The following is a 13,939-nucleotide window of genomic DNA, read 5'->3' on the forward strand; positions in this document are numbered from 1 at the left end:
GCAGGAGGATCATTTGAGGTCAGGAGATAAAGGACCAACCTGAACAACATAGCAAGACCTTGTCTCTACAGAACATGGAGAAATTAGCTGGGTGTTGTGGCACTCCTGTAAGCAGGAGGATCACTTGAGCCCACAGTGAACTATGATGATGCTACTGCACTCTAGCCCAAGCAACAGAGAGAGCCCCTGTCTCAAAAAAAAATAAAATATATATATATGTCAGTAATTTTGAGTGTAGTGAGTAGATTGTCTTTTATTATAATACATGAACAAAATGTCAAACCAAAAGTATCTCATTTGTTAACTTTTTTGAAGAAGTTATCTGTATCTTCTAGGATATTTTATAAAGTAATGTATAGGTGGTACAGTAACATATAATTTAATCCCCAATAACCACCTTTTGTTTCTGTTTTTCTTCTTCTTAAGGACCCCAAAATGTATGTACAGACAGTGCTGGATGTTCACAAAAAGTACAATGCACTGGTAATGTCTGCATTCAATAATGATGCCGGCTTTGTGGCTGCTCTTGATAAGGTAGGTGCTCTACTGTTGTGACGTCCCTGCGGCATGTGGATCGGGCGTTCTGCTCTAACTGGGTTCTGTGTAACACAGGCTTGTGGGCGCTTCATAAACAACAATGCAGTTACCAAGATGGCCCAGTCATCCAGCAAGTCCCCTGAGCTGCTGGCTCGCTACTGTGACTCCTTGTTGAAGAAAAGGTACTAAATAACCATGTTTTTTCTTAGTAAATCACAGCTTTTACATGAAGAATTAAAATTTACATTACATTTCACACAGATTACATTGTACATTTTGTGCCTTTTGGACAAAAACTTAAAACAGAATATCTCCTCCTTTCCAGTTGAAAATCTGTACCGGCTCCCATTGGCTACTTCTGAAATAGAAGACTCTCCATGCTTTTGTTACTCTGTACTTTCAAAATATATTTTTGTTTGATGAGTTTATTGTTATTTCGTATTCTTTACTTTTTAATTGTCTTATTTCTCAGCTGGTGTTTTTTGTAATCTGTTTTCTTGTGTTAAGAGTTGGAGGCAATATAAAGTGTTTTGTTCTCTGCACTGTGTTTTTTTTTTTGTTTTGTTTTGTTTTTGTAGAGACAGAGTCTCACTTTCTGGCCCTTGGTAGAGCCGTGGCCTCACACAGCTCACAGCAACCTCCAACTCCTGGGCTTAAGCGATTCTCTTGCCTCAGCCTCCCGAGTAGCTGGGATTACAGGCGCCCGCCACAATGCCCGGCTATTTTTTGGTTGCAGTTTGGCCGGGGCCGGGTTTGAACCCGCCACCCTCAGTATATGGGGCCGGCGCCCTACTCACTGAGCCACAGGCGCCACCCTGCACTGTGTTTTTTAAGTGCTCGCTGATTTTGTGTGTGTGTGTGTGTGTGTGTTTGTTTTGGTTCTTCTCAGCTTCTTTTTAACAGTTGCTTTCACTTTAGGAAATACTCAAGTTTTATTTTATTATTCCAAACATCACTGAGCAAATGTTAAAGATTGTAATGAAGGAAGGTAATTGCCATCTGAATTTCTGTTGCAATAGTTTTCCATGCTCCCAGATTATACTGCTTTTAAGTGAATAAGTTATATTTTAGCTCTCTGAGGCTAACATAACCTCAGTATACTGGAGTCCCTCTTATGACTTGATTTTCTTTTTTTTTTCTTCTTCTATGTAATATGACCAATTTAAGTAATTTAAATATAGAAATACTCTATTAGGTCTTCAGGTTGGTTTGACAAAACAGAATTCTTTTTCTCCCTGTCTTTTCATAAATGTCCCTTGTCAAGCCCATTAATGTTATTAGTTGAGGCTACTGCAGCAAACAGATTGCTGGAGACATTTCCAAAACTTCTCTTTAACAAGCTTGTTGAAACCTCTGAGAGAGGGCACGAGGAGAACCAGCCGTAACCTGTTGGTGGAAAAGGGTTGGATTTTCTGGACCAACTAGCTGTTCTTAAGTTAGAAACACAACACTTCTTCAGCGTTTGCTTGGTAGCTGGTTCATACTATATATGAATTAGAGGTCTTATTTACTGCATCTGTTTTGTAGACATAACCACAAATGGAAGCATCACTTCAGTAGTAATTTAAACCGTTTCATTATCTTTAATTATTAGGCCATTAAAAGGAAACTGTGCCTTTTCGTTTTTTCCAAAGTTAAATTATAGCAGATTATAGAAAGAAATTGGAAAATAAAGCTTATTTACTTACATTGAAGTGGATTATCTGAAAGGAAAACTTTATTCGTGACATTTTGGGAAACTGTCAGTAAATATCTCCTATTGATTTTCATCTTGGTTATTATAAATGATAGTTTCCTGTTCCTCTGTGATGGGACACACAGAGAGATTACCAAGTTGCTGCAGGGAAGGAGAGTTAACTATCTTCCCACATACTAATCTGAAGAGAACTAATCATTAGAATGCCTGGAACCACATACTGATCAGGTGATTTAGCTAAGAGGTGCTTGTTTAAATGGTTTCTGATTTGTTCTAAACACAATGCCTTTTTTCAAATTCCAGTTCCAAAAACCCAGAAGAGGCAGAGCTGGAAGACACACTCAATCAAGTGGTAAGTAAGGTGCTTCATAAGCACATCCGCTTTCAGTAGCTGTTCGCAAGTTGTCTGTAAGGTTATTTGTATAGAGCATCTGGAATGTGAGAAGTAATAATTTTATTTTGAACCTCTGGTTTTATTCCCTAAATTGAGTCATTACTATTCATATTTGTGCTAAATCTAGTTTACGTTTAATGTGAATGACAGGGATTGATGAAAATATTTACATTAAAGGCTCCAGGGGGGTTTATTTGCCATCATAAATGTTGGCACACAGGCTCAGCCAAAGCCAAGCAGCAGTGTGGCAATTGGCTGGTGACGTCGGCTCTGCATAGTCGGCTTGGGAGTGTGCTTGATTCAGTGTGTTCTCTTGATGGCTTTGCTAGATGGTTGTCTTCAAGTACATAGAGGACAAGGACGTGTTTCAGAAGTTCTATGCAAAGATGCTGGCCAAGAGGCTGGTCCATCAGAACAGTGCGAGCGATGATGCCGAAGCAAGCATGATCTCCAAGCTGAAGGTGGGTTCAGCTGCTCCTGAAAAATCCTAGCTTTGGGGTCATTATTAACATAGTTCTTGGTTTCTCCCAGTTGTCAGGTGGGAAAGGAGTCTGTGCAGCACTTTGTATAGTGTGAGCGGTGCTGTTCTGCTGCTGAAGACCTACCACAGCTAGTGCACTCCTGACCCTTCTGTCCCACCCAGGCTCAGCTGCTCTCTGCCCACCAGCCATGCCTCCCAAACCTTTGGCCTTGGACCATAGTCACATTTGGCAGGCTTTGGGTTGACTGGATATTTTATTTCGCTCTGGGCTTGGTTAACTGTCTGCAACCCCATAGCGGCAGGAAGACAGGAGGTGTCTGTTGCTGTCACGTGGTTCTTCCTTAGTCCACCTCCTTTGAATCACTCCTGTGTGTGTTTCAGTGCTCGCCAGGCTATTGCTGTATGTCGTAGAACATATTTTACTTAGACATAAAATGATAGTTATATGAGTGTCTTTGTTCAGGCTGCCATAATAAAATACCATAGACCATGCAGCTTAAATAAAGGAAGTTGAATTTCACTGTTGTGAAGGCTGAGAAGTCCAAGATCAAGGTGCCAGCTGATTTGGTCCCTGGTGAGGGTTCTCTCCCTGGTCTGTAGACAGGTGCCCTCCTTGCTATGACCTCACATGGCCAGGAGGGAGTAGGGGCTCTCTTCTGCCTTCTTATGGGGACACAAATCCCATCGTAAGGGTGCCACCCTCAAGACCTCATCCATACCTAATTATCTCCCCAAGGCACCATCTCCAAAAACTATCACGTTGGAGGGTGGTGCTTCAACACATGTCTTCTAGAGGGAGGGGCTACAGCTTATTCGTAGCAGGAGGATGAGAGCCAGTGATTTCATCTTTGTCTTCTACCATGATGTAAGCTTATCTTCCTCTTAGATGTTCAAATAATGGCTGTCGTGTATGTGGAGATTTAAATGTTCAACTGATAGCTGTTATTTTTAACAGCGTATGTATTAATTTTAATCTGTACATAGTTTTACCATAAAATATAACTACTAGCTTTCCTAGTTTTGTTACATGTGTCATATACTATAATTTCTCTAAAATTCCCTGATAATGTATTTATATTTTTATACAAATTAATAAGACAGTTATCTGGGTTCATTTCAGCAAGCTTGTGGTTTTGAGTATACCTCTAAACTTCAGCGGATGTTTCAAGACATTGGTGTAAGCAAAGATTTGAATGAGCAATTCAAAAAGCACCTGACGAATTCAGAGCCGTTAGACTGTGAGTATGTTTACGAGCTTCCCTGACAGGCAGTGTTCTTATAGTAAATGAGAGAAATGGCAGAATGTTAAGTAAGGATGGTAGATGCTTTGTTAGAAATTCCAGGACGTAGAAGGAAGAAATTTCGAAGGTTCTCCCAGATGTCCTGCCCACTTCCTTCTGGCTCCCCCGTGGCATTAGGAGGTGGCAGCTATGGAATTCCTACCAACCCAGCTGCCGGCTGGGAGCTGGGGGCCGAGCTAACTGTCATCCAGGTCCAGTCCCCTCTTCTGCCTGATGACTTGTTCATCGAACACCCAGGCCCGGGTCTCATGGACTTGTTTTGTCTTTTTTAAGCCTTAATTGGAATCCATTCTAGCTTTTTTTTTTTTTTTGAGACAGAGTCTCACTTTGTTGCCCTCAGTAGAGTCCCATGGCGTCACAGCTCACAACAACCTCAAACTCTTTGGCTTAAGTGATTCTCTTGCCTCAGCCTCTCCAGTAGCTGGGACCACAGGTGCCCACCACAACGCCTGGCTATTTTTAGAGGAGAAATCTTGCTTTGGCTCAGGCTGGTCTCGAACCTGTGAACTCAGGCAGTCACCTACCTCGGCCTTGCAGAGTGCTGGAATTACAGGCGTGAGCCACCGCACCAGGCCTCCTAGCATTTTTTTTTTTAAATTATAAGAAACTCATTTGGCCTATGGAGATAACAGTCAACTAAAGATTGCGGCTTTGGGTTTGAATTCGTTTCCCCAGAGAGGCAGCTGGGCCTGTTGTAGGTCTTGCTGCAGGAGTAGGATGGCAGACCTATGTGACATCATCATCAGAGAATTTCTGGTCTGTTTGTTTATTTATTGAGACAGAGCCTCAAGCTGTCACCCTTGGTAGAGTGCTGTGGCGTCACAGCTCACAGCAACCTCCAACTCCTGCGCTTAAGCGATTTTCTTGCCTCAGCCTCCCAAGTAGCTGGGACTATAGGCACCCACCATAACACCGGGCTATTTTTTTGGTTGTAGTTGTCGTTGTTTGGCAGGCCCGGGCTGGATTCTACCCGCCAGCTCTGGTGTATGTGGTTGGCACCTTAGGCGCTTGAGCTAAGGTGCCAAGCCAATTTCTGTCTTTTTAAATGAAAAATGGCTAATTTCATTTTTCCTAAATCTAAAGTAGTATTCCATTGTTAAACTTGATGGATAATTAATAGATTTGTATGTGTCTTTTCACAGTAATAAGTGACAGACAAATTATAATGAAGACAGTGGTTTACTTCTGGGTTTTCAGTTTCCCTGGGATGGGCTGTGGTGCTGTGCAGGAGCTGTGCGGGTAGGCGCAGTGCAGCTACTGAAGTTAAATTTGAGACAGAAACATAAAGCAGATGGAAAAGGGAAGGCACGTGCCACCACCATGCTGAGCTGGAAGTTAAAGGGAAAACTGTCATCCTTGTGGAGGAAAAGAATTTCTGGCTCTTCCACCTCTTACTAATTTTAATTGAATAAAATGGATTAAAATTATATGTATTCAATTCTTAATTTTATGTTTAAGCAATATTTTTTATCTAGTGTATTTTAATGAAGAGCAATCCACGTTGATTTGAAATGATTGAACTTTTTAATTTACGAGTCTTCCTGAATTTTCCCTCTCCCAGTGGACTTCAGTATTCAGGTTCTCAGCTCCGGATCCTGGCCCTTCCAGCAGTCCTGCACGTTTGCCTTGCCGTCGGAGGTGAGCCACGCTGCCTTCCGTTCCGTTAGTGCTCAGTAGGGGCGGCCTTCCCCCCTCAGGGAACAGCTCTGCAGAGTCCCTCTTGCCAGTTCCCGTGTCACAGTGAGCCCGTCAGCTCTGCAGAGATGTGCATTTACTCCGGCCCGTAGGGCTGGTTAGTTTTGTGATACACATCTTGGTGGTACCTATGTTCTTGAAGTAGAACTTCTGTTCATTGTACCTCCCAGGGCTGAGAGTACTTTACAAGAGGGGCAGACACCTGGCATTTGTCTTTTACTTTTGCATAAGCATTGACTTTGTACTGTGAACTTGGAGCAGCATACTCTCCATACAAGCGTGGGCTGTAGGGCGTGGTTGGGTACAAGTGCCCCATAACGCTGTTCTTTCCTCCAGCTGGAACGTAGTTACCAGCGGTTCACAGCCTTCTACGCCAGCCGTCATAGCGGCAGGAAGCTGACGTGGTTGTATCAGTTGTCTAAAGGAGAGTTGGTAACTAACTGCTTCAAAAACAGGTATACTTTGCAGGTAAGATCACCTATTTCTCTTAAACTTTTTTTTTTTTTTTTTTTTGAGACAAGGGTCTCAAGCCGTCACCCTGTATAGAGTGCTATGATGTGATAGCTCACAGCAACCTCCAACTTTAGGGCTCAAGTGATGCTCTTGCCCTTGGTGACTCAACATACTTCCATTCTGATAAAACTGAGGCTCAGGTTCATAAAAGTGACTGTCTGGATCCTGCCTTCTATGTGACCGAACCAAAATTTCAGTAATGGTCTTTTCTCTTTAAAATGTTCAGGAGGCTGTCTGAACCTGTTTCAGAGCTTTAAGAGCTGTCCAATTAAAAAAAAAAAAGTCTCTTTTCACTGTAACTTTGAGGATGGGCTTCACAAATAGTTGCTTATTTTATTTTATTTTATTTAGTTATTTATTTATTTTTTTTTTTGTGGTTTTTGACCGGGGCTGGGTTTGAACCCGCCACCTACGGCATATGGGACTGGAGCCCTACTCCTTGAGCCACAGGCACCGCCCAATAGTTGCTTATTTTAGCCCTGAGAAGATTTCACTGTGAACTTAAAAGAACAATTGCTAGTCTGTGTTTCAGAGGTTAAGAAACTTCAGAAGTGGGGGGCGCCTGTAGCTCAAGTGGCTAAGGTGCCAGCCACATACATGAGAGCTGGCAGGTTCAAATCCAGCCCGGGCCTGCCAAACAGTGACAACTACAACAAAAAAAAATAGCCGGGTGTTATGGCGAGTACCTGTAGTCCCAGCTACTTGGGAGGCTGAGGCAAGAGAATCGCTTAAGCCCAGGAGTTTGAGGTTGCTGTGAGCTGTGACGTGACAGCACTCTACCCAGGGCGATAGCTTGAGGCTCTGTCTCAAAAAAAAGAAAGAAAGAAACTTCAGAATTGGTCTACACACACAAGCTGCACATTGATTTAAATTTTCAGCTATTCTGCTCTGATAAACTAGTTACAATGACAAAGACTATTACGTATTCTGATATTCTGTTATGCTGCATCCAGATATCTTTATCAACTTGAACATATATTACTATACAGTTGCAATTTTGTTCTATTTATCCCCAGATACACACAGAGGAATCCACATGTTCATACTATGCTGTGGAATTTCAGTGCCCCGCCCATATTTGACCAGGCAAAGGCCTCATGTCGTGTGTCTGCCGTGCAGAGGCCCAGTAAAAGGCACTAGCACTATTCTCTCTTCCTGCCCTTGTGTTTTGCTTAAGGCCCTGGAAGCACCGTTGTCTGGTCTGCCCTGAAACAGACACATGGTGTCATTGTTCTCTCTTCCTTGACCAAGATCTTGCCTAGGGAAGCGGTGATGGTCTGGTTCATCTCCTGTTGCTATGGATTATGGAAGAGAGAAGTGAGGTGTTCAGTTGCTGCACATACTCAGGAATTTGAACCAGGCCAGGCGTGGTGGCTCACACCTGTAATCCCAGCACTTCGGGTGGCTGGAAATTAAGAACCAGCAGGTGCTTGAGGCCAGGAGTTGAAGACCAGCCTGAGTCAGAAAAATTTAAAAAATTAGCCCGGCGTGGTGGTAGAAATCTGTAGTCTAAGCTACTAAGGAGACTAAGGCCAGAGGATCACTTGAGCTCAGGTGTTTGAAACTGCATTGAGCGAGGATCACGCCACTGCACTCTAGCCTGGGTGACAAAGCAAGATCTTGTCCTAAAAAAAAAAAAAAAAAAAATTAGGAGCCAGTGTGTGCTACTTAACACACACTATAGCAAAACATACCTAGAGCAGTTGTGGTTTGCTATAAACCATTTCATATTTACTTACTTGTTCATAATAAAGTACTTATGTTAAAAATACCAAATATAATTCAATATTTAGGTTGTTTACTATCAATAAGGTATCAACAGATCATTTCCCTTAATGTGTCGAGTGTGCAAAAACAAATGTGAAGTTTGATATTTACTGTGTCTGTATATGCCAGATGTGTGTGTGTTTAGCTCTATCAGTGAGTGTGGCTGCGTGTGTGGTGTGTATTGAGAGACCATACGTTTTAGAAGAAAATTCCAATCATTTTAATGTCTGAAAAGGTAGAACATGACTCGTCTTTTGATTATGATACCATTGCAAGACTTTGTATTCTCTTAAATAATGTGCTTTATTTCTTGCGATATTTTCTGTGCATTTAAATTTTTCTTCTCTTTCTTCTATATGGGGCACCTGAAAGGCATCGACATTCCAGATGGCAATCCTGCTTCAGTACAACACGGAAGATGCCTACACCGTGCAGCAGTTGACTGACAGCACGCAAATTAAAATGGTATTTGTGTCACTTCACACCTTCTTTATTCTATCAAGTTGCCATTTTCTTATTCTTGTGGATATTGTAAGAAAAGTATAGGGAGAAGATATGGGTGTCTCTGATTTAAAGTAGATATTTGCCTCATAAATATGAGCATGTTCTTATTCCAGGATCTTAATACATGTCACAAAAAAATGAATTTTAAAAGTCAGTACACGTGCACACATGTACACCAGGGTGTGCTTTTCTCTCATTCACTTAATCAGTTCTTTTTTTTTTTTGAGACAGAGCCTCAAGCTGTCACCCTGGGTAGAATGCAGTGGCATCACACTCACAGCAACCTCAAATTCTTGGGCTTAAGCCATTCTCTTGCCTCAGCCTCCCAAGTAGTTGGGACTACAGGCGCCCGCCACAACGCCTGGCTACTTTTTGGCTGTAGTTGTCATTGTGGGCAGGCCCGGGCTAGATTCAAACCCACCAGCTCCAGTGTATGTACCTGGCACCTTAGCTGCTGAGCTATAGGTGCCAAGCCACACCCAGCTATTTTTTTGTTGTTGCAGTTGTCATTGTTGCTTTAGTAGGCCAGGCCGGGTTTGAACCCACCAGCCTTTGTGCATGTGGCCAGCGCCCTACCGACTGAGCTATGGACGCTGCCATTTTATCAGTTCTTAATTCTTTTTCCAGCTAGGCTTTTCTTAACCTTAAATTTTCACTTAATTTTGATATTATTTTTCCTATTAGTCATTTTCTTTTATTGAGATGTACAGTAGAAACTCTGTAAATTGACGACTCAAGGGACTGTAACAGACTGGTAACTGGCCAACATGCAGAGGTGGTCTATGTGAGGAATTGGCCTTTAAAGTATGAAATGGTTTATAGCAGTATGTGTGGTGCATGTCTGGTCTATGGAAATAAAGTCAACTTAGGGAGGTAGTCAGTATAGGGACATGCTCAACTACAGAAGTTCTCCTGTATTTCAGATAACATAAAAATTCATGTAACATTAAATTCATCGAAAGTCCTCTGATGCGCCTGTGAATAGCCGCTGCCTTCCAGCCTAGGCAACATAGCAATACCCTGTCTTCTTAAAAAAAAGAGAAACAACTATAGTCATCCCAGTAGGAATAAAGTTATATCTTACTGTGGTTTAGATTTGCATTTCTCTAATTCTAAATATTATGATAATGTTTAGAATGTTGCAGTGGGACATTTGTATATCTTCGTTAGAGAAATTTCTACTCAACTTCATTGCCCATTTTTTTATTGGGCTATTTATCTTTTCATTGTTGAGTTGTAAGAATTCTTTACATATTCAGTGTACTAGACCCTTATCAGATACATCTTTTTCTCCTATCCATGGATTGTCTTTTCGCTTTCTTTTTTATACACACAAATTTTTAATTTTAATGAAGCCCACTATACTTTTCCTTTTCTTGCTCATGATCTCAGTCTTTTATTAAGGAATCATTGTCTAGTCCAAAGGCAAAAGATTGTTCTCTTCCTATTGATTGGTGCTGGCAACCTTGCCAAACGTCAGTTGGCTGTAGATGTATTTTAATTTCTGGATTCTCAGTCTTTTTACCAGTAATTTTTATGTCTGTTCTTATGCCAGTACCACACAGTCTTGAGTACTGATGTTCCGTAGTAGGATTTGATAATTGAAACCTCCAACTCGGTTCCTTTTTTTCAAGATTGTATTGGCTATGCCAGGTACCTTTCATTGTCCTGTACCTTTCAGGATCAACTTGTCCATTTCTACAAAAAGCACAGTAGAAATTTTGATGAGGATTGCATTGACTCTGTGGACTGATTTGGGGAGTATAGCAATACTCAACAATATTAAGTCTTCCAATCCATGAACATGGGATGTCTTCCCATTTATTTAAGTTGTCTTTAATTTCTTTCAACTTTGTTTTATAGTTTTTACTGTATGAGTCTTACAGTATTTATTTTAGTTAAATTTAAGTTTATTCCTTAGTATTTTATTACTTCTGATGCTACTATAAATGGAATTATTTCTTAATTTCACTTTCTGATTCCTGATTACTGTTCCATAGAAATACAGTTGATTATTATACTTTGATTTTGTATCCACTTACCTTGCCTAATTCATTTATTAGCTCTAATGGTTGGAGGGTGGTTCTTTAGCATTCTTTTAACATACAATTATATCATTTACAAATACAGGTAATTTTACTTTTCTTTCTTTTTTTAGTGATTCCCTTGGCCATAATGTGTGGTACAACATTGAATAACAGTGGTGGGAAGAGGCATTCTTGGCTTGTTCTTGCTCTTGGAGGGAAAGCTTTTAGTCTTTGCTAAGTCTGATGTTAGCTGTGAAGTTTACCTTTATCAGATTTGAGGAAGTTCCCTTGTATTCCTAATTCGTTGAATTTTTTTTTTTTTTTTTTTTTATCATGGAAGAGCGTTTTATTTTACCAAAATGCTTTTTCTGCTCTGGGCTTTTTGTCTTCTAATATGGTATACCATGTTAATCTTCCTATATTGAACTACCTTTGGTCATGGTATATAATAATCCTTTTTATATACTTGTTGGGGTTGGTATTTTATTGAGGTATCTTGCATTTATATTAACATTTGCCTCTGAGATGCGTTTTCTTGTGATGCTTGCTTAGTTTTGGTGTTGGTTACTACCAGCCCCATAGAATGTGAATTAGGAAAGTCATTTATTTTGTAACGTATTCTTCAAATTCTAATAACAAAATGAGTTTGCTCCTTTTTATATAAGTGTCTTTTCTCATTTGTCCTTACCCACCCACATCAGAATAAGGAGACCAAAATTTGACTGAAAGCTTAGTTGCCTCTAAGACTATGGGGAGGGCTTTGCACACTTATCCCTGCAGGACACAGCTGACAGCTATCTGTGTAGTCTTGGCTTGGTTTCTTCTGATCAGACACTACCTGACTCTGTGCTGGCTCTGTGAGAACTCTCTTCGTTGTGGGGCTCCAGCTGCTCTCTCCTCCCTGCCATGATATATGCTGCCCAGTCAGATCTGGCTCATGAACGAGGCTCTGCTCCCCTAGATGCAGCTGGAGCACTTGAATCGCTGCTACAGAGTTCTGAGCCAGTTACTAAAGTAGAGGCTTCTTACTCTGCCAGTTTTAACCACACAGAATTGGGACCCATAATGACAAAGGCAGGACCCTCTGGCCTGTTGTCACTGGGAGCCCACGAGACTGTGAGTACCAAGGGCTGTGACCGATGGTGCCCTGAGAGGTCATGGGAGAGGTGTGAAGCTGAAGAAAGGTTGAGAAGTGCTGAGGCCACCCACTATTGACAGATACGAGCCCACACGACATGCTTGAGTTCCCCAGAGCCCAGTGACAGAGGGCCTGCCACAGCTCCACTGTGCTCGAGAGCAGAGCATCCTTTCCAGTCCTACTGAAGCTTGTTCCTACGTGATCAGTGTCCAGCATGAGCTGTCGGGCATTTGAGAAGTGAATAGCTCCTTGTAGGTTTAATTGAAGAAATCAGTCATGCATCATTTCTGATGCAGGGTCAGCATCCCTGATCTGGAAATTTGAAATCTGATATGATCCAAAATCTGAAACTTTTTAAAGCACCAATGTGATGCCAGAAAGATAGAGCATTCAGATTTCATAGTTTCAGATTGGAGATGCTGAACTGGTCAGTATGATGCAAATATTCCAAATCCAAAAATACTACTGGCCCCAGACATTTCAGATAACAGTTCAACCTGTATTTAAGTGTAAAGGAATTGTCCATTACTGCTTACTAGGTGATCAAGGCCAGAAAGAAGTTGATTTTACTTTTGGAAGTCAGGATGGGAGAAAGTAGTGAATTCAGAGGACCTCTAGAAAATACGTCTTTCCTTGTCCTCTGAGCGTATTCTTTTTTTAGATGATCCTTGTTTTTCTATGGAAAAATGGACTAGGGGTTGCCTGTGGTTCTTACTGCAAAGAAAAATATATTTTCCTGTTAATTTATTCTATTTTCTGTTTAATTGCAGGACATTTTAGCACAAGTCCTACAGATTTTATTGAAGTCCAAGTTGTTGGTAGGTTTGTGTGCTTTCTACGTAACACCAGAAGGCCTTTTCCCGAGGTTGTGTGGTAACGGTTGTTTTCTTACAGGTCTTGGAGGATGAAAACGCAAATGTCGATGAGGTGGAATTGAAGCCAGATACCTTAATAAAATTATATCTTGGTTATAAAAAGTAAGAAATATTTAATAATAAATAGTTGTAGATCATAGACATACGCCCTAAACCCAATAAGTTTGTTGGTATCATGACAAACCAAGAGCAATTGGGACCTCGGATTATCCCAACTATCTTGGTAGGTGGGAGGGCACTAGCATGGGAGCTAGAGGTCAGACTTAGGTTCCACTTGGTGGTCCTAGATGTTTCTAGAGGTTACAGGTTTTTCTTTATTTGACAAACGAATTTCCTTACATCATTCACCTACAAAGTGTGGGCCTTTATGTCCAGGTGTCTTTTATTTCACTTTGCAAAATTTAGGGGGAGCAGATTAAAGACCTGGACTTCCTATAATATAGATGTTGCTATTAATGGCAAAATGGGAAATTCCACTCTGTGATAAAACTAGCTAGGGTTTGGTAGAGGACATTCTCACAGACCGTCGATAGAAATTACACAGCAGAGGTGAGAGAAGTGTTATGCTCTTCTACCATCTGTCTGGGGTGCAACAGCACTTCTTAAAGGTTGTAAAGTAGAAGTAGCCTTTATTACCAACCTTTTAAAACAAGAAACAGTGATTGGTTTCTTCAATTTTCTTGACAGTAAGAAATTGAGGGTTAACATCAATGTGCCAATGAAAACGGAACAGAAGCAGGAACAAGAAACCACACACAAAAATATTGAGGAGGACCGCAAACTACTGATTCAGGTGACTTTAACACGCACCTAGGCTGTGTGGAGGACAGCAGTGCCGGGTTGAGCTGCGGAGAGGACAGCTGGGTGGCTGGCCTGTGGCAGCAGAAGAGGCAGGGCCTGGAGCAGACCTGTTGTCTAAAGGGGTTAGTCCTTTCTGTTGCCAGGAGAGACAGCAGCAGTCTTCCTGCTCTAAATGTTGGAAGCAAATAGGTGGCAAGTTAATCTAAAATG

General features: G+C 41.3%; 1 protein-coding gene across 3 annotated transcripts in view; it reads left to right on the plus strand.

Moving 5' to 3' along the window:
* CUL1 (cullin 1) overlaps window positions 1–13,939 on the plus strand; it is a 110,204-nt gene that overhangs the window by 93,857 nt on the left and 2,408 nt on the right. For all 3 annotated transcript variants that reach the window (XM_053608355.1, XM_053608356.1, XM_053608354.1), the window contains exons 10-20: window positions 427–534; window positions 613–719; window positions 2,537–2,585; window positions 2,957–3,088; window positions 4,229–4,346; window positions 5,971–6,047; window positions 6,441–6,572; window positions 8,757–8,849; window positions 12,824–12,871; window positions 12,948–13,030; window positions 13,616–13,721. In XM_053608355.1, coding sequence (XP_053464330.1) covers window positions 427–534; window positions 613–719; window positions 2,537–2,585; window positions 2,957–3,088; window positions 4,229–4,346; window positions 5,971–6,047; window positions 6,441–6,572; window positions 8,757–8,849; window positions 12,824–12,871; window positions 12,948–13,030; window positions 13,616–13,721 — 1,053 coding nt within the window. The remainder of the gene's footprint in view (window positions 1–426; window positions 535–612; window positions 720–2,536; window positions 2,586–2,956; window positions 3,089–4,228; window positions 4,347–5,970; window positions 6,048–6,440; window positions 6,573–8,756; window positions 8,850–12,823; window positions 12,872–12,947; window positions 13,031–13,615; window positions 13,722–13,939) is intronic.

Source organism: Nycticebus coucang, chromosome 11, assembly GCF_027406575.1.
Source record: "Nycticebus coucang isolate mNycCou1 chromosome 11, mNycCou1.pri, whole genome shotgun sequence".
Classification (NCBI taxonomy): Eukaryota; Metazoa; Chordata; class Mammalia; order Primates; family Lorisidae; genus Nycticebus; species Nycticebus coucang.